General features: G+C 40.2%; 1 protein-coding gene across 1 annotated transcript; it reads right to left on the bottom strand.

The window, feature by feature from the left end:
* Nucleotides 1-10,477: 10,477 nt before the first annotated feature.
* mettl21e (methyltransferase like 21e) lies at nt 10,478-16,951 on the bottom strand. The gene is made up of 4 exons (XM_059552298.1): nt 16,766-16,951; nt 11,648-11,805; nt 11,461-11,578; nt 10,478-11,300 (listed from the first exon to the last, which is right to left on the bottom strand). The coding sequence occupies exons 1-4, from the start codon at nt 16,788-16,790 to the stop codon at nt 10,891-10,893; spliced, it is 711 nt and encodes a 236-aa protein (XP_059408281.1). The 5' UTR covers nt 16,791-16,951; the 3' UTR covers nt 10,478-10,890.
* Nucleotides 16,952-21,773: the final 4,822 nt, after the last annotated feature.

Below are 21,773 nucleotides of genomic sequence, written 5' to 3'. Positions count from 1 at the left end.
TGCTGTCCAATATAACACCCAGATTTCTGACTGTAGAGGAAGTAACAGTACATCCGTCTAGTTGCAGATTGTAATCTACAAGATTCTGTGTGGTGTTTTTTGGTCCAATAATTAATATCTCTGTCTTATCCGAATTTAATTGGAGAAAATTATTTGTCATCCAATCTTTTACATTTTTAACACACTGTTAGCTTAGATAATTGGGAAGTTTCATCTGGTCTCGTTGAGATATATAGCTGAGTATCATCAGCATAACAGTGGAAGCTAATTCCGTATTTTCTAATAATATTACCAAGGGGCAACATGTATATTGAAAATAGAAGGGGACCTAGGACGGATCCTTGTGGCACTCCATATTTTACTGATGATAAATGAGATGACACCCCATTTAAGTAAACAAAATGGTAGCGATCGGACAGGTAGGATCTAAACCATCTTAGAGCCTGCCCTTGAATACCTGTATAGTTTTGTAATCGATCTATGAGTATGTCATGATCTATGGTGTCGAACGCAGCACTAAGATCAAGTAAGACTAGAAATGAGATGCAGCCTTGATCTGACACAAGAAGCAGGTCATTTGTAATTTTAACAAGTGCAGTTTCTGTGCTATGGTGGGGCCTAAAACCTGACTGAAATTCTTCATACAGATCATTTTTATGCAGGAAGGTGCTCAATTGAGCAGACACAACTTTTTCTAAAATTTTAGACATAAATGGAAGATTTGAAATAGGCCTATAATTTGCCAGTACACTAGGATCTAGTTTTGGTTTCTTAATAAGAGGCTTGATAACCGCCAGCTTGAATGGTTTTGGGACGTGACCTAAAGATAACGACGAGTTAATGATATTGAGAAGCGGTTCTTCGGCTACAGGTAACAGCTCTTTTAGTAATTTAGTGGGTACAGGATCTAATAAACATGTTGTTGGTTTAGATACAGTGATAAGTTTATTTAGCTCTTCCTGTCCTATATTTGTAAAGCACTGCAGTTTATCTTTGGGTGCGATGGATGAAACTGAAGTGTTAGACGCTGTAGAATCTACATTTGCTATTGTATTTCTAATGTTATCTATTTTATCAGTGAAGAAATTCATAAAGTCATTACTATTTAACGTTGGTGGAATATTCGAATCAGGTGGCGTCTGGTAATTTGTTAATTTAGCCACTGTGCTAAATAAAAACCTTGGATTGTTTTGGTTATTTTCAATGAGTTTGTGGATATGCTCTCCCCTAGCAGTTTTTAGAGCCTGTCTATACCTGGACATACTGTTTTTCCATGCAATTTTAAAAACTTCCAAGTTAGTTTTTCTCCATTTGCATTCAAGACTACGAGTTACTTTCTTGAGAGAGTGAGTATTACTGTTATACCATGGCACAGTACGTTTTTCTCTAACCTTTTTCAATTTGATGGGGCCAACAGCTTCTAATGTATTAGAGAAAATAGTGCCCATGTTGTCAGTAATTTCGTCTAATTCATGTGTATTTTTGGGTACAAATAGCAGTTGAGATAGATCAGGCAGGTTATTTGCGAATCTGTCTTTGGTGGCTGGAACAATAGTTCTGCCCAGACGGTAACGCTGAGACATGTAGTTAATATCAGTTATACGCAGCATGCACGATACAAGGAAATGGTCTGTAATATCATCACTTTGGGGTACAATATCTATAGCAGTAAGATCGATTCCATGCGATATAATTAGATCTAGTGTATGATTAAAACGATGAGTGGGCCCGGTGACATTTTGCTTGACTCCAAAGGAGTTTATTAGGTCAGTAAACGCAAGTCCTAATGTATCATTTGCATTATCAACGTGAATATTAAAGTCTCCCATGATTAGCGCCTTATCAACTGTAACTAGAAGGTCTGAGAGGAAATCTGCAAATTCTTTTAGGAATTCTGTATACGGCCCTGGTGGTCTATACACAGTAGCCAGAGCAAGAGATACATTAGATTTCTTTTGCATGTCTGACAGTGTAACATTTAGCAGAAGTATTTCAAAAGAGTTAAACCTGTATCCTGTTTTCTGGGTAACATTGAGAATATCACTATATATTGTTGCAACACCTCCTCCACAACCAGTCTGACGGGGCTCGTGCTTATAACAGTAGTTTGGTGGAGTAGACTCATTTAGACCAAAATAATCATTTGGTTTTAGCCAGGTTTCAGTCAAGCAGAGTACATCAAAACTATTTTCTGTGATAATTTCATTTACAATAACTGCTTTGGGTGTGAGTGATCTAATATTTATGAGCCCAAACTTTAAAAATTGTTTTTGTTCACTTACTTTACATTTTTCTGGTTTAATTACGATAAGATTTTTTCTAGATCCTACATTATATTTTGACCTCACTATTCGGGGAACAGACACAGTCTTAATAGTTTTTACAGCACAAGTACTTTTATCATTTAAGCGGGTGGAACAAAAGTCATCATAATAGTTATTAGAGAATTGTCTTACTAGTCACATGGAGCGAAGTGTCCTGGAGATGTTGTCAGAGAGCAGCTCCGCTCCGATTCTGCTGGGGTGTAATCCATCAGCGCGAAACAGCCTAGGACGCTCCCAGAAAAGATTCCAGTTATTAACAAATAGCAGTTTCTGTTCTTTACACCATGACAACAACCATTCATTTAAAGCAAAAAGTCTACTGAACCTTTCGTGTCCTCGTCGATACGTGGGCAGTGGTCCAGACACGACGATCGTCGCCGCGGGCGTCATGCTGCGAACCGTCTCGATCAGGCTGCTGAAGTCCCTCTTCAGCGTCTCCGTCTGCCGCAGCGTGGTGTCGTTAACCCCGGCGTGAAGCACGACCGCTCTGGGGCTCTCGTCGACCTTCAGGATCGCGGGTATCTGCGCAGAAACATCGAGAACACGAGCACCAGGCAAACAATGAGTGTGCACTTTACCTTTGGCTAACGTAGCACTTACGTGTCGGACGATGGAGTCTCCGATGATCACAGCGTCGCGTCCTGTCTCGCGGAGGGGAGCGAAGCGGTTCCGGATGGAGATGTCGAAGGCAGGAGGGGGAGAAGTCATCGCCCGGGACCCGGCTCGCGTCCTCCGCTGTGGATGCACCCAGGGTCCGTGGTGTCCCGGCGTCGCAGTGAAGGACATCTGGGAAGATCGCGTCCTGGGTGCACCGGGCCTGTGCAGAGAAACACACGGAGTAGACGTGGTGGGACTGTTAGCAGATCGCTGTATACTTACCCCGGACTTGTGAGCGTCAGCCCGGGATGATTCCAGCGCGGCTCTCCGCTCTCTCAGCTGGGCCTGCCTCACCTCCAGGTCGCGAATCTGCTTTCCCACGGCCTCGAGCTCGAGCTGCACAGAGTGGAGACATTCATCCGCCATTAAAGCAAGTAACAGTGAGTACAGCAGTGGTAATGTGTGTGAATAGAGTATTAGCAATGTTAGCGCAGTTAGCTGCAACCACGCCGCTGATGCTAACGGGCTAAAAGCTAATAGCGGACCCGGGAGATCAAAATAAAACTAGTGATAGCGAGGCGCTCTGATTGTTTTTGTTGTAGAATACAATAGAGGATATATTCACACGTTATATAAACGGAAACGATGATGTATAAAATTGATTTTTGAGTTAAAAATAGTCAATGAAAAGAATATAGTGACGGAGCTCAAACGCAGTACAGCCGCCAACAACAAACAGGAAGTGGCTCCTGTGGCTTCTGCTTTTTGTTTTTCACTCTCATGCTGGTGTTTTTGGTGGAGGGTGGCTAGTCTGAGCCGTCATTTAAAGAGATGTACCGTTAACGGTGCCTGCTTATCCCCACCAGTTGTTATATTGCCAACACCAGCGTGTTTTTGTTTAATGTTGATTAATTGTCGCTTTGTTGAGGGGTTCGCAAAATTGCCAGCCCCTCTGCACCGATTGGTAGCTGAATGGGCTGTTGCTAAGCCTAAAGCACGAACTGGGCAGGGTTTCTCTAGCGCCTGGACTGAGCAGTGCCAGCAGTGCTTTGATGAGCTGAAGAGTAGGCTTACTTCTGCCACAGTACTCGCCTATGCCAACTTTTCCCTGCCTTTTATCTTGGAGGTAGATGCCAGCCATGGTGGCTTAGGAGCTGTTCTCTCACAGGAACAGGGAGGTAAGGTATGGCCAATTTCTTATGCTAGCCGCAGTCTTAGGCCCACTGAGCGCAACATGTCCAACTACAGCTCTATGAAGCTGGAGTTTTTGGTGCTCAAGTGGGCCTTGACTGAGAAATTTAGGGAGTACTTGTTAGGGCAGAAGTGTATTGTGTACACTGAAAACAACCCTCTCAGCCATCTGGCCACCGCAAAGCTTGTGGCTACAGAGCAGCGCTGGGCTGCTCAGCTTGCAGCGTTTGATTTTAATATCCGGTATCGGCCAGGGAGGAGTAACCAGAACGCTGATGCCCTTTCCAGACAGGATCCTGCTAGTCATAGTGAGGTGAGAGGTTTGTTACCAGGGACGGAGGTTCCAGAGGTTCTGGCGCAAGCATCAGGGGCAGATCTAGTAACGCAAGCTACTCAAGCTGTCGTTTCAGTTTTTCCTATCCTGGTGGGTGACATGAAGGCATTGCAGGAGGCAGATCCGGTGATTGGGGAGATTTTGGTGTTCTGGAGACTGAGAATACTCCCCAGGTCTGAAGAGCGACGCCAGCTGTCCAAAGCTGCCCTAGTCCTACTGCGTCAGTGGGATCGGTTGCTGGATAAAAAAGGGGTTCTGCATCGCCGTGTGTTTCATTCTAACGTTGGTGAAGAGATTCTCCAGGTAGTTCTGCCAACTGTCTTGCGTAAGGAAGTTTTGACTCCATTGCACCAGGGGCATGGGCACCAAGGGATCAAACGGACCACCGAGCTAGTGCAACAGCGTTACTATTGGCCAGGGCTGACATCCAATGTAGCCCAGTGGTGTCGGGAGTGTGAAAGGTGTCAGGTCGCCAAGGATACGCAGCCGGTAGCCCGCAGTTTCATGGGTCATCTGTTGGCCTCTAGGCCAAATGAGATCTTGGCTATTGATTTTACACTCCTGGAACCATCTCGCTCAGGGTTGGAAAATGTCTTGGTAATGACCGATGTCTTCACAAAATACACCCTGGCAGTCCCCACTCGGGATCAGCATGCTGAGACAGTGGCTCGAACATTGGTGGTGGAGTGGTTCTATAAGTTCGGTATCCCTGGGCGTATTCATTCGGATCAGGGCCACAGCTTTGAGTCCTCTTTAATTCAACAGCTCTGTAGTCTCTATCAGATTGAGAAGTCCTGCACTACCCCATACCACCCAGCAGGTAATGGGCAGTGCGAACGTTTTAACAGGACACTGCAAAATCTCCTGCGCACTCTACCCCTCTCTAGAAAGGCGGATTGGGTCTCTGCTCTCCCTCAAGTACTCTTCTGCTATAACACCACCCCCCATCAAGCGACTGGTGAGTCACCTTATTTTCTGATGTTTGGGCAAGAGCCAAGGCTCCCTATAGATTTTCTGTTGGGTAGAACCCAGGAGATGTTGTCTGGTGGGGTGAATGAGTGGATGTTGGAGCACCAAACCAGGTTACAGGTGGCCTTTGAGGGGGCTCGAGAACATTTGAAGGTGACAGCAGAGCGTCGCAAGAACCAGCACGACCTGCAAGTTCGTGATACACCATTGGGGGAGGGTCAGTTGGTGTACCTCCGCCATTATGCTGTGAGAGGGCACCATAAAATTTAGGACCTGTGGAGCCCAGTGGTGTTTTAGGTAGTGAGAGCACCTCCAGCAGGAGGATCAGTGTATACTATTGCACCAGTAGATGACTTGAGTAAGGTAAAACGGGTTCATCACTCTTTGTTGAAGACCCGTGTACGAAGAGATTCTCCTGTCTTTATTCCTGCAGGTGATCCTGTGGTACTTGAAGTACCACCATCGGAGGGCTCCCCATGTGAGGAGGTTGATCTGTGGGTTTTGGTACCTGAAACTCCACAGGGTGTTGGTGGGCTAACACTAAGGGACCCAGTGCCTTCACCTGCCCTTGTTCCTCGATGCCTAACTGAAAATATTGACTCTACAGCTCCAGCGGCTCCTGGACCACCTGGTGTGGTGTCTCCAGATTTAGAGTCAGTAAGGGAACCCTCACCTGTAGATCAGCCTGGTAATAGTGGGCTTACCTTGCGGCGGACGAGGCGAGCTAACGCCAGTCATCATTCTAATCGACACCACCTCCCTCAGGCAGTGGAAGCAGGGAGGGGTGGTGTTTTCATTGTAACTCATGCGTCTAATGTCGTTTCTGCCCTTTTCAGGCCCTGGCACTAAGTCATTACCTGGTTATTGTGGGGTTTTGTTCATCGTCGGGGCGACGATGCAAGAGCTAGTGGTAGATTGTAGTAGGGCAGTCTAGGTACCGCCCTATTAAACTTGGTTTTCACCTGAATGACAGGTGCGACAGCTTATTGGCTGCCACTCCGGGTGTATTTAAGGCATAGTTTGTCACCTGGGGACGCATCGTACAATCATTTGTGTGTGTGCGCGCAGCTCGCGGGAGCCAGGTTATAGTCACGATTGGTACGACGTTGCTGTTGGGTACAGGCTGTCCTTCGCTCCAGTGTGTGTGTGCTCTAGAATGCCTGCATATTTGCAGTTCATCGATTACAGATAAAGCTTGCAGCTGCTCGTGAGCACTTCGTTGCTGTGGACAGAAGGGCAAAACTCTCTTTAGACCGCGTTAAGACTGCACTGTTTGTTCTGCTGCTATTTTTATGACTGTGACTTGTTTGCTTTTTGTTTTTCACTCTCATGCTGGTGTTTTTGGTGGAAGGTGGCTAGTCTGAGCTGTCATTTAAAGAGATGTACCGTTAACGGTGCCTGCTTAGCCCCACCAGTTGTTATATTGCCACCAGCAGCGTGTTTTTGTTCAATGTTGATTTAAGTTTTGTTAGCTGAGTTCTTCAGCCTTGAGTTTTTTTTTTTTGTTCTTTAACTTGTTTTTTTTGTATCTTGTGTGATTTAATTCAAAGCCTGTTTTCACTTGTATTGTTTGCTTTATTATTTTCTGGTTTTGCTCTCTTTAACCTCTTGCTGCTCCATGATATGTCTAGGCTCATGAGCTTTTGGCACAAACCTAGTGAAGTATTTACATCTCTCTGTCTGACCCCTGTGGCCAGTAAAGTCCATTGCTGTTCCCCTCCATGGTTTGAACTTATTCTAATGCAAGTTGTTGGATTGAATGTGAGTTGAACTAATTGTTTTATTTTACTTTCTCTTTTTTTGTTTTTGTTTATTTCAGGTGCTGAAGGCCCCCAGTGGGGGAAGCTAGCTGTCTTGGCCCTGTGGTGGTGGTGTTTCTCTCACAGAGTGTTTACCATTTGAGATCTGTGTCTCCCTCACTTAGAGTGTGTGTGGTGTGAGTGTTTGTGCGGGGCATAGTTGGGTGAGTGGTGTGTCTTAGGATACTCACTGTTCAGCTAGCTGCCCTACTGGTAAGCCTCAGCTGGAAAGTTTCTTGTTTTTTTAAAAAATTTTGTTTGGTCAACAGTTTTTTTTACATTTTAATTATTGTGAAATAAAAGCATTTTTGTATTTATATCCACCTCTCTTGTATTCAGTGGTAATGAACCTGTGTGGTATATTTTGGGTATAAATTTCCCCGTTCACAGAAACGGGGTGGCGTAGTCTGTGCTAATTAGTGTATTCTAGTGTCAATTCTTGCCCTTTACCGCCCCGATGGTTCCAATGGTGGAAAGCACCCCGGGCCCCCAGGATACCTTACGTAAACAGTCTTCAGCTTCAGCTGAAAATAACAAATGGAAAAACTGATGCATTACTCAAAGAATTCTTCACAGATGCAGTGTTTACAGTCAGATTAAAGGAATAGTTGACCCAAAAATTTAAATTTGCTGAAAATGTACTCGGGCCATCCAAGATGTACAGTTGATGAGTTTGTTTCTTCATCAGATTTAAAGAAACTTGCTCACCAATGCTTTAGCTCAACATGAGTCCAATGGGTGCCGTCAGAAAGAGAGTCCAAACAGCTGATAAAAACATTACAATAATCCACATGACTACAGTCTTTCAGTTATTGCCCTGTGAAGACAAAAGTTCAGAATTTTTTAAGAAACAAATCCATCATTAATTTTTTAACTTCAAACTGTTGCTTAAGGCTAAAATATGAGTCCATAATCCATAATAATGCTTCCTGTGGATTAATTGTGGATTATTGTGATATTTCTATCAGTTGTTTGGACTGTTATTCTGACAGCACCTTGTTACTGCATGTAATGTAATGCTTAATTGATCCAAATCTGCTCCCATGAAGAATAAACTCATCTACATCTAGGATGGCCTGAGGGTGAGGGGATTTCAGTACATTTAAATTTTTGGGTGAACTATTCCTTTTAAAGAAGGTGATTTTGAGATTATTCCCCAATACTTTTTTAAAATATTTACCATCATGTTTTTCTTTGCCATCTTTCCCAGGGTTTACAGCCCTGTCTCCAGTCTCCAGTGTGGCATCTCCATTTACAGACTGAATGCAATCCATGATGATAATGATCTCTCTCTCTCTCTCTCTCTCTCTCTCTCTCTCTCTCTCTCTCTCTCTCTCTCTCTCTATATATATATATATATATATATATATATATATATGTTTGTGTTTGTGTGTGTGTGTGTGTGTATGTTGACCTGTTAAAACATACAGATTTTGCCAGTATATCAAACATTGTTTTCTCATTGTTTTACATCATAAAGTAAATCTTGTGACGTTATGCAGCATGACATTTTTTAAATGGAATTTTTAATTAAATTTTTTAATTTTGAAGAGATGTCAATAACAAGGTATTTGTAAAAGTTTGCAATTAAGCAAGTTAAAAAGAAATGTATAGGTCCAATAAGATTTTTTTTTTTTACAGTAGTCTCAGTTCAGAAATGTCCAAATTCACCATAGGCTAAGTCTTACTGTACAGTTCAATTCAGTAACTGCAGTTCACTGCACCTTCAGCTGGTTAAATCTCCAGAGGAGTCCATGTGTCTGCAATGGTGAGCTTTACTTTGTTGTTTCTGTTGTTTCTGCAACTGCATCCTCAGCCGTTAGCATCATGCAACACTCCAGTGTCACACTGATATTGACTATATTTAGCTGGAGAGTCAAGAAGCAGTGGCACATCCACACAAACACTGAGAAATAGAGCATGATGTAGGAGATGAGGAACGAGCTTCTGCTGGCATCAAATGAAGGTAAACACTGAAGCCTTGGAGCTGTACAGAATGCCAGTGCCTGTTATCTGGTTTAGTAAGCTGATATAGTATCAGTGGCCAAATTTACAAAACCACTTAAGGCTAAAAGTAGCTAATAACTTGCTGATTTAAAGGAAAATCTTAAAAATAACGGGGATGTCGGTCCAAGGTTTTAGACTCCTTGTGTTTCACAAAGCGTTTTAGCACTAAAACTATAGATCCTAAATCAGTGAATGGTTAGGAGTAGTGAAGAGGACTCCTAAATCACTAAGATTTGAATGAATATACTCATGTTTAAATTGTAAAAGTACATTTTGGGTGATTTGCTGTCCTTTTTACAATTATGCATTTAGCAGACGCTTTTATCCAAAGTGACTTACTGTGCATTTAGGCTATAATTGTTTTTTTTGTTGTTTTTTTTATCAGTATGTGCACTCTTGGACCAAAGGTCAGGTTCACCATCCAGAGCATCTCCATGGATCACTATGGTAATACTTCTTTTATCAGATATGAGTAGGTGAGTTTGTTTCTTTCAAGCCCATCAAGGCATGGTTTTAACTTCAAACCACTACTTTGGGCTAAAATACAAGTCCATAATACTTAATAACTCTTCCTCCATTGAAAATCTGGTCTGAATCAGGAGAGAAATCTGCACAGATCAAGCCAAAACCATCCAGAAAAGTTCTAAACAAATATGTGGGTGGATTTTGATGCGAAAGACATGTGAGATGGACTTTTTCACTTTAGGAAGTGTTGTTATGGATTGTGGAAAGAACGGTTTGAAGATAACCCCACAGCTTTTGGCTTCACAAGACATTAATTGATGGACTGGAGTCATTACTTGTGGATTATTCTAATGTTTTTATGTTTGGACTCATTCTGATGGCACCCATTCACTGCAGATGACATATTGACAAGCTATTGATGTAATGCTTCATCTCTCCAAATCTGATAAAGAAAAACTCATCTACATCTCGGATTGCCTGAAGATGAGGATTTTTAGGTAATTTTTTTAATCCTTTTTTTTAATGACATTACTCAGCATTAAATAAATGTATGAAATATTGGTGTGATATTAGTTAACATTGTCCAACAATCATGTGCTCTATATCTTTCTAATTTCATTGCAAGGTATTCGATTTTAAATGATTACAAAGACAAACATTTGATTTCCATTTTATTTATTTCAAATTTTAGAATAAAGTCACTGAATCATTCACAATACGAGCAGGAACATAAATGAAGATAGAAGTAGTAAATAGAATTTTAAATTATTGTTGATGTAAATAATGTGAGTAAAATATCAGATACAGTCTATGCCAATGGCCACAGGATTATTTTAAACTATATATAATATAATAATTAATATAACCATATACAATTTATATTACATTTAATTTAAAAGTATGTGCTTTTTTAATAATTATTAATATAAATATTCACATTAATTATATACAAATAATTTATATATTATTTATATATAATTAATATTAATTGTAATGATCTAACTTTAAAACTAAAACAAAAATAAAATAAAACAAAGATCAAGAACAAGGAATTATTTTTCCCTTCTGTAACTATTGTAGCAGCTCCTGAAACTTCTGCATAACAAAAGTAATTGTGGTTAATTAATTTAGCTATATTGCTCCATCAAATTTCTGTTAATAATATATTTTAAAATAATAGTTCTGTTAGTATATCAGAGGCGCTTCAAAATAATTGAGAGCCGCTGGTCCGTTTGCGCGCGCGGTACAGCTTTATGCGCAGGCTGGGCAAGTCATAAAGTTCCTCCAGATGAAAGTGTTTCTCAAATGTGTCCACGAAGCTGTTCTCCGGGTCCAGACGGAACCGCATGGCCCACAGGATGACGGTGTCGTCTGAGCTCAAATGCATGAAGGTCTCCATGAGCTCGTGCAGGTAGGGATGCGCGTACACCACATCTGCGGCGATGATGTAATCGTAGTGACAGGTTGTGCGCGGGAATCTTTCCTCCAGCTGTTTCCCCCAGCTGAGCTCGGTTATGCGCGGCGCGTGCCTGCAGCGGCCTCGGGTGTTGCGGTTCACATTGTGTCTCAGGTTACTCAGGACATCCGGCAAGTCTGTTGACGTCACCTTTGCACCTGCAGGTGGAGAACAACACCGTTGTATGCTTTATTACTTTCCCCTCAAGTAAAACTAAAGAATATTATGATATTCATTTAATTTTAGCTAAATGTAAATTACTAAAAATAAATAAATAAATAATGTAATTAAAAATATTTCTAATAATTTGTGTCTCACCAAGGAGGCTGGTTACTATGGTAACAAGACCCGTCCCAGCACCCAGCTCAATGATGTTCTTGTCCATCAGATTATATTCGTCACGGTGAGTGTCGAGGAAATGACACAACACCATGGCCTACAAACAGACACCAGTTAGTTCTGCTTTTGTTTCTCAGTTTAAATGATCTGAGTGAGTGATACGTACTGAGGGCCACAGAACAGCCCCGTAACAGTCCGTCGACTCTGTGATTTTGATCTCCATGTCTGCAAACTCATATCCTTCCCACGCTTCGGTTTTGATCAGCGACGGACGAAAGTGTCGCCTCATAATCGCTGCTGCCAGCTCAGCATCTGCAGCGACTTCTGCAACCACAGACAGATCTCTCACATTTACAGCAATGCATTCAGAGCACACTTTAATCTCAACCTCTTTCTTCTGTATTTTGACTAAAGATATGACAACGCTGCTTGTTTTTAAATGTTCAAACTGAGTGTCAGTATATTAATTAACCATAAGTTTCCATGATTCTATACATTTTAAGAACTGTATGTAAACAAAAAAAATCTTAATGATTTTGTTGTTTAATACTTTAAGTTAGATTCATTTCATATGTAATTAACGGTGACCAAATGGTTGAGCAAATTTTGAGTCACTATATTTTATTGAGAGGAGTACTCAACTCGAGCTGATTAAGGCCCAATCCCAATTCTATTTTATACCCCTTCCCCTACCCCTCCGCCCAGTGCTTTAAGTGGCCCAAAAGAGGTGCCGGTACTCTATTATAGCCTATATATATATGTATAGGGGGTTAGGGGGGGGGGGGGGGGGGGTGACGGGATGGGGGCTTATGATATTAGACTTCGTAGCCTATAATAAAAGATAATGAATTTCAAACATTAACTAAACACATTTTTATTCAAAGATCAACCGTCTGTCGTTAGGCTACCTAAATCAGACCTTTCTGTAACGCTAACGCTAATGAGCTTAAACTTATTTTTTGTACACAGTGCCGCGAACTGTCAATCATTCCTGTACGTGTGCATGTCCTCCTCGCAGCTGCAGCAACTTGCGCTCTCTTCATCAAGCTTTAAAACAAAAAGGTTGTATTGTCTTTGTGCGTATAGATTAATTAGATAAATGAATATTTAAATCCGTGCCTAGCCGCCTACGGTATTTTTTTAGAACTTAGAAAAAAGATGCTGCAGGCAATGAGCAGCCGGCGGGGGCTGGTTGCAGGACAATTCGACCTCCGCAGACAGTTTTTATTATTTATCAGACAATAACTACTCAAGATTTTGCTTTAGTATAATTTTCGGGACAATTAGGGCCAGATTCGGGATTCGGGACAACAGTTTAGATTTCGGGACTGTCCCCTACCTTAGAAAGAGTTACTGCATTACTTCTTTAGCTTGCGTCTGACCTGCAGCGATATCATTCAGGCTTGGTGGGGTGTCAGCCAGCGAGTCATCTGATTCTGACCGTGCTGTTTTAGTACTCAGAGTCTGAGGCCAGGAAAGCATATTAAGTGTTGTTCACTGTATTTGAAATTTTACCGTTCCGAGCGTGCGTGTTTCACACACCCTCTCCGGCCACGTTGAGTTGTTACTGACAGCGGCAAAAGTGACGCATGCGCTTTTCACTAGTAAAACTCAAGGATGCCAGGTCCATGTGAACTGTTCTTGGTGAAATTTTCCAAGGTAAGCAAACAAACGGTTGATATGTCACTCTATGGTAAATGCAGAAAAGCTAAGCTAATGCTTTCAGATCATCCATTTCTGCAGTTAAAATTGATTACGGTATTAGCTTATAAATATAAACTTATGATCATTCATAGCTATGAATATTACAGCTATTATTATTTTAAAATGAATATACTGAGCTAATTTCTTAAGTATGTATTTTTTTTATTTTTTGCCACTTTTGGATTTTTTTAAGTAAATATAATGAATTCATGAAATAAATGTGTGGAACTCATAATTATCAGAGGCAATTTCTTCTTAAATGACAAATGCTGGTGTACAAGCATTACTAAAATTGTAAGAGATTATTTATTTGTAAAGATCAATGTCAAGAGTTTCAATGGTACAAGAATGCACACTCTTCAGGCCCTTGAACCAGAAAACCCCCAAGACTCTTATGTTGACCTCGGTGATGTTGATGACCCAATAGAGCAGTGGTTCTCAAACCTGTCCTGGAGTAGCCCCAGTCCTGCACATTTTGCATGTCTATCACATCTATCACACCTGATTCAACTCATTAGCGAAGACTGCAAGACCAGAAGTGGATGTGTCAGATATAGGGAGACATACAAAATGTGTTTAAGAACCATTGTGACAGAGGATCCGGATTATCACCCCGTCCGAGAAGAGGTAGGTGGTGACAGTTCTTTTGAGTTTCTGGATGAAGATTATGCTCCCTCTACAAGCACATCCTCTACAAAGCTTCCATGTTAGAAAACGAGAATAGGAAAACACACTCAGTTTCCTTGAAGAAGTCTTTTCAACCCCCCCATTTGCAACTGGTTTTTATCACTTAATAAGAAGCACCAGAAATTTAAGTGTGTCCTATTAGCTAATGAAATGTTGTACACACACTTGGGCCAAATACAGGACATACGTCATATAAGTAGTCAAGTGATCAAGTGCAAATACCACAAGTGTGGGTATTTGGACAAGGGGTTGGTTTTGGGTTTTGTTGGTTCCTGTCATGTGTTTCCTTTGACCCTGTAATGTGAGTTTACCATGTGGGGCAAGTACAAGCTCAAACAGTGTGCACTGTTTTGCTACGGTTTGCGGTTTGAATGATATGTTTCCTGGATTGAGATGAGATTCGTTTTCTTTTGTTTGGTAGGTGTGTCAAACATGTCTGCAGCAACATGTATGTATATAAACTACACGGTATTAAAGAGTTCCCACAATGTAATTAACAATGTATCCACCACACCTGAACAATTCCATGTCCTGACCGTCATGTCTTGATTTGCTCACATCACACCTACCAAGCCAGGGCCTGCACCCATCATGCCTTTTAGCACAGAGCTTCTGCACAAGATGTCCACCATGCTCGAGTCACTGCCCAAATTTGGCCAACATGCCTGATTCTTGACCTGTCATGACCACCATGCCAGAGCCTCGTCATGCCACGGCTGTCATACAAGTTTTCCCTAAGGATTTTTTTTGGGGGGGGGGGGGGCGTGCTATAGTACCCAACTCCTGTGCATACTGAGCTTGGGCCAGGGCAGACGAGATTGTTTGACAGTGAAACTCACATCCTTGAAACTTTCGGGCCCGGCGGAACAGCTTCTGTCTACTGCACTGCTCCTCCTGTCCATGAGCCTGCCCCAGAGGCCACAAATTTTCCCCAGAGGCCCCTCTGTCCACAAGTCTGCCCCCGAGGTGGTGGAGTCCACTTTTGAACTCTCTGTCTGCCTTGTTACAGCCAAGGAGGCCATCCATGAACTCAAAGCCTGTCATGTCACGGCCAAGGAGGCCATCCATAAACTTACAGTCTGTCCTGTCATGGCCAAGTAGGTCATCCATGAACTCTCTGTTTGCCCTTTTATGGCCAAGGAGGCCATCCATTAATTTACAGTCTATTCTGTCATGGCCAAGAAAGCCGTCCATGAACTCTCTTCTTGTCCTGTTAAGGCCAAAGAAGCTGTTAACACATCTATGCTCTGTGTTCCAGTCCCGCCTGATCTGCCATGGTGGTTCCATGTGCCATGGTCTCCAATGAAGTGGTCATCGGCTCTGTCCTGGCTTCCTGCTCCGCCGGCTCTGACCTGGTGGTCTTCTGCTCTGCTATGGCTTCTTGCTCTGCCCCGTGGTCCAGGTCCTCCACTGCTCCATGGTCCTCCACTGCTCCATGGCCCATGTTCTCCACTGCTCCATGGTCCAGGTCCTCCACTGCTCCACGGTTTGCCACTGCTCCATGGCTCAGGTTCTCCACTGCTCCACAATCTGCCATTGCTCCACGGTCCATGCCTCCCATTGCCCCATCATCCAGGTTCACCCCTGCACCACGGCCCTCTGTTCAACTGCCCAAGCCCACCTCTGTTCCACAATCCTAATCTTCTTCCCCTTCATGGGATTGGCCCTCAAACCCGCCGCCCCTGGACCACCTCCACTCCACCACCCTCCTGAACTTTTTGTGGTTATGAGTTTTTGTTTGGGTGTCTGGACCCGCCCATAGATGAGGGATATGTCACAGTTGGTTTTGGGTTTTGTTGGTTCCTGTCATGTTTCCTTTGACCCTGTCATGTGATTTTGCCATGTAGTGTTTTTGTTTGTGTCTTGTTCCTATTGGCTCCTTTGCTGTATGTTTCATGTGTCCATTGGTTGGCTTGTCATGTGACCCCCTGTAATTTGATATAAGTTACCCGCATGTTGCCATTGTCTCTTGTCGAGGATTGTTCGTGTAAGCCTCTGTCGTTGAGTCTGTGTCAAGTCATTTGGATTTCACTTTTTCAATAAACTGCACTTGGGTTCATAACAACTACAACAAGTACAACCCCAATTCCAGAAGAGTTGGGACATTTTTTAAAAATGCCATATAAAAAAAAAAGAATATGTGATTTGTTTATTCTCTTTAACCTTATTTAATTGACTAAAGTAAAAAAAAAAAAAAAAAAAGCAATATTTTCACTGGCCAACTTAATTTTATTTTGTAAATATAAACAAATGTTGATTTTCGATTGCTGCAGCACACATTTAAAAAAAGTTGGGACAAAGGCATGTTTAACACTGTCACATCAACTTTCTTTTTAATTACAATGTCACTAACTTATTACCAATTCACCTGTTTATACTGTGAACCATTTCAAAACAGTTTAACTTGGATATTCTATAAACTTTTCACTTTTATTTAGCCTCTATTCCTTTTTTGGAGTGTGTTGCAGCCATCAAAATCAAAATTGTTTATATTTACAAAATACAAATAAGTTGGTCAGTGAAAACTTTGGAATCTTTTCTTTGTATATATATATATATATATTTTTTTTTTACAGTATACTGTTTATGGGAGGCCTTTGAATACTTTGTTGGACAATGGAGGACCTTGAGAACCACTGCTTTATTATTTGTTTTAATCATTAAAAATAAATGGAACACATAACATGTAGTTTGACTTCTGAAGTTAATAATCAACATTTGTAAGATGCTACCTTTATACAAGAAGACGGAACTGATCTGGTTGCTCTCTAAGTGATTGTTGTTAATCTGTTAAGACATTCCAGTAGCAAGGTACGGTTCACTTCTGCTCAGAGTGTATTTTCTATGTTAGTTCTGTACGAGACTACATATAAAGAAATATATTCAGACCTACCCTCATTGTTTTCATCCTGGTCCATTTTTATGTGTCTGAAAGCTTAAGGTCCTTATGAGTACAAATTCACGCGAGCTCTTCAGCTTTCCTGCATTGGTCTCTGTGTCTCTTTGAGATGATTGACAGCAGCAGCTGCGCAGTGAATGCAGGTCAGCCAACGAGAGGGAGGGAGTCAGATCCTACAAGGTTAAAAAGATATTCTCTCTCTCAAACACAAGAGATGATCTGGACATGGTACTGGAAGCAGGAATGTAGATGTTCAAGCACTAAGTTCAGGCTCTTCGCCAAGAGTTGTACTGAAGTGTTATATAACAGGAGTAATAAACCATCTAACTGATGTCTGTGGCTCTTTGTTATTCTCCCTTCAGGTCAGCTTTATGACATTCTCACAGATTATATTTTAAGACCCCAACATGTTTCTGAAATTTTTTACAAAGCTGCTCATTTTTAAACTTTATTTACAGAAACTAGTCATGACAATATATTCAACACCTCCCCCACGACCGTCAGACTGGTGTTATACTGTCAGACATGCAAAATAAATCTATTGTATCTCTTGCTCGGGCTACTGTGTATAGACCACCAGGGCCGTATACAGAATTCCTAAAAGAATTTGCAGATTTCCTCTCAGATCTTTTGTTTACCATTGATAAAGCACTAATCATTGGAGATTTTAATATTCACGTTGATAATACAAATGATGCATTAGGACTTGCGCTTACTGACCTAATAAACTCTTTTGGAGTCAAGCAAAATGTCACCGGGCCCACTCATCGTTTTAATCATACACTAGATCTAATTATATCGCATGGAATCGATCTTACTGCTATAAATATCATACCTCAAACTGATGATGTTACAGATCATTTCCTTGTATCGTGTATTCTGCGTATTGATGATATTAACTATATATCTCAGCGTTACCATCTGGGCAGAACTATTGTTCCAGCCACCAAAGACAGATTCGCAAATAACCTGCCTGATCTATCTCAACTGCTATTTGTACCCAAAAATACACATGAATTAGACGAAATGACTGGCAACATGGGCACTATTTTCTCTAATACATTAGAAGCTGTTGCCCCAATCAAATTGAAAAATGTTAGAGAAAAACATACTGTGCCATGGTATAACAGTAATACTCACTCTCTTGGAAGTTTTTAGAATTGCATGGAAAAACAGTATGTCCAGCTATAGACAGGCTCTAAAAACTGCTAGGGCAGAGCATATCCACAAACTCATTGAAAATAACCAAATCAATCCAAGGTTTTTATTTAGCACAGTGGCTAGATTAACAAATAACCAGACGCCACCTAATTCAAATATTCCATCAACGTTTAATAGTAATGAATTTATGAATTTCTTCACTGATAAAGTAGATAACATCAGAAATACAATAACAAATGTAGATTCTACAGCGTCTAACACTTCAGTTTCATCCATCCATCCAAAGATGAACTCCAGTGCTTTACAAATATAGGACAGGAAGAGCTAAATAAACTTATCACTGTATCTAAACCAACAACATGTTTATTAGATCCTGTACCCACTAAATTACTAAAAGAGCTGTTACCTGTAGCCGAAGAACCGCTTCTCAATATCATTAACTCGTCGTTATCTTTAGGTCACGTCCCAAAACCATTCAAGCTGGCGGTTATCAAGCCTCTTATTAAGAAACCAAAACTAGATCCTACTGAACTGGAAAATTATAGGCCTATTTCAAATCTTCCATTTATATCTAAAATTTTAGAAAAAGTTGTGTCTGCTCAGTTGTGCTCCTTCCTGCAAATAAATGATCTGTATGAAGAAATTTCAGTCAGGTTTCAGGCCCCACCATAGCACAGAAACTGCACTTGTTAAAATTACAAATGACCTGCTTCTTGCGTCAGATCAAGACAGCATCTCATTGCTAGTTTTACTTTTATTTTCTTTACATACAGCCAAGTATGGTGATCCATACTCAGAATTTGTGCTCTGCATTTAACCCATCCAAAGTGCACACACACAGAGCAGTGAACACACTCACACACTGTGAACACACACCCGGAGCAGTGGGCAGCCATTTATGCTGCGGCGCCCGGGAGCAGTTGGCGGTTCAGTGCCTTGCTCAGTCATGGAATTGCCGGCCTGAGACTCAAACCCACAACCTTAGAGTTAGGAGTCAAACTCTCTAACCACTAGGCCACGACTTCCTCATAACTCACAGTAGTTTCCACTGCTATGCTGACGATACTCAGCTATATATCTCAATGAGACAAGATGAAACTTCTAAATTATCTAAGCTAACAAGAATGTTAAAAATGTAAAAGATTGGTTGACCAATAATTTTCTCCTATTAAATTTGGATAAGACAGAGATATTACTTATTGGACCAAAAAACAGTACACAGAATCTAGTAGACTACAGATTGCAACTAGACGGATGTACTGTTACTTCCTCTACAGTCAGAAATCTGGGTGTTATATTAGACAGCAATTTGTCTTTTGAAAATCATATTTCCCATGTTACAAAAACTGCATTCTTCCATCTTAGAAACATTGCCAAGCTACGAAACATGTTGTCTGTTTCTGATGCAGAAAAGCTAGTTCATGCATTCATGACCTCTAGACTGGAATATTGTAATGGACTTCTAGGTGGTTGTCCTGCTTCGTCAATAAACAAGCTACAGGTAGTCCAAAATGCAGCAGCTAGAGTCCTTACCAGGTCAAGAAAATATGATCATATTACCCCAATTTTACAGTCTCTGCACTGGCTACCTATTAAGTTCTGTATCAGTTACAAAATATCATTACTTACCTATAAGGCCCTAAATGGTTTAGCTCCTGCGTACCTAACTAGCCTTCTACCACACTACAACCCATCATGCTCAAAATGCACAAAGTCCACTAAAGAAGGTAGAGCTTTTTCACATTTGGCTCCCAAACTCTGGAATACTCTGAAACTCTCTGTTTAAATCTAGATTAAAAACTCATCTCTTTGGCCAAGCATTCAAATAATGCATCTCATAATTTGTGACTGCAGTTATATCTGAACAAATGCACATTATTATTCTTTAGCTTTGGTTAAACTAATTAATTTAATTGGTTGGAACAGCAGCTATGCTAATGATGTCTCTATTTGTTTCTCTGTTTTGCCTACAGTAACTAGGATTTACACAAGCTCCAGTCTGGATCCAGAACACCTGAGAAGAGATGATGCTGACCCTCAGAGGACCTCAGATGGTGCTAACACTGATTCAACAACAGAACTAACAAATATTACTACAAGTGTGACTGCATCATATAATAATTGCTGTTAATATTGTTCGTCTGGTTGACTACGTCCTGTATTAATTTCTCTGAAAATTCCTGTCATATGCGCACAAACTGACAATCACCACTGATAAGCTATTACTAAATATTGTAGAAACTTAATTTTCTGTAAAGTTGCTTTGAAATGATTTGTATTGTAAAAAGCGCTATACAAATAAACTTGAATTGAATATATTAATATAATTATAATTAATTTAAAAGTTCAAAAGTTTAGGATAAGTAAGATGTTTAATGTTTTGTAAAGAAGCTTCTTCTCACAAAGGCTACATTTATTTGATAAAAAATAACTTGTGAAATATTTCAAATTAGAATAACAGTATAGAATCTGGTAGAATTGCTACAAGTATAAAATATACTTTAATGCATAATTTATTCCTGTGATACAAAGCTGAATTTTCAGCAGCCATTACTCCAATCTTCAGTGTCATGATCCTTCAAGGATCATTCTAATGTGCTGTTTTGTTATCAGTGTTGGAAACAGTTGTGGTGTGTTGTGATGTTTTTCATGTATAACCTGTGATACATTTTTAGTGTTTTTTGATGAACAGAGGGTTAATTAGAACTGCATTTATTTACAATATAATTTTATTTTGTAACATTATACACTATCGTTTAAGAGTTTGAAGTCAGTGTTTCAGGTTTTGCTTACAGTTTTTGAATATATGGCTCCATTTCTCATAACTCTACACATAAAACTACAAAACACATCATGCTAAATGTCACACATATCTTTCAAAAGCAAATACTTCTTTTAAAACTATTTTACAGTATATACACTGTAAACATATGCAAGGGGGTAAAAATTATTTCCTTCTCAAAACAGTTTTGATTTCTAAGTGAACAAATGATGTATAATTATGTGTTTGGAGTTTTGTGTTTATATATATATATGAATATATGTGTTTTGTTTAATAACAAACTGAGTTTAAAGCACGTAATGTGCTTGTATTTTTGCAGACTTGGGTTAAAGATTAGGTACATGAGTGAATATTTTCACTGACTGGACCTCAAGTACCACTTTTAGTGTCTAAGTAGTTTTAAAAAACAAATACTTTTATTGGCATGGATATGTTAAATAATAAAATGATAAAAAAAGAAAAAAAAGTAAAGACTAATATTGTTAGGAAATATTTTATATTTTGAATAAATGCTTTTCTTTAACGTTTTATTCATCAAAGAATGCAAATAAAAAATGTATCACAGGTTCCAAAAAACTTTTAAGCAGCACAACTTGTTTCCAACATCGATAATAATGGAGTATCAAATCAGCATATTAGAATTATTTCTGAAGGCCACTGAAGACTGTTAGTGATGGGTGAGGAAAATTCAACTTTGGATGGGAGGAATAAATTATATTTTAAAGTATACTAAAACAGTTACATTATATCATAATATTTCAAAATATTACTCTTTCTCTGTATTTTCGATCAAATAAATGCAGCCTTGATTAACAGAAGTGACTTCTTTAAAAAAACCTAAATCTTACTTATCCCAAACTTTTGAACAGCAGTGTATATATATATATATATAAAATGTAAATTCTAAATTTTATTCCAAAATCCAGAAAATAAGATGCCATAAAATGCGATTTCCGTTGTCCAAGTGGACTGGTGGATCGTTTTCATTTGAAAGCTTTAGAACAATCTATATCATGAAAAAACACTATACATGAGGTTTTTTTAGCCTTTTATTGTATG

The sequence above is a fragment of the Carassius carassius genome, chromosome 6, assembly GCF_963082965.1.
Source record: "Carassius carassius chromosome 6, fCarCar2.1, whole genome shotgun sequence".
Taxonomy (NCBI): Eukaryota; Metazoa; Chordata; class Actinopteri; order Cypriniformes; family Cyprinidae; genus Carassius; species Carassius carassius.
Note: the sequence above shows the minus strand (reverse complement) of the source record. Positions and strands in the feature narration are given on the sequence as shown.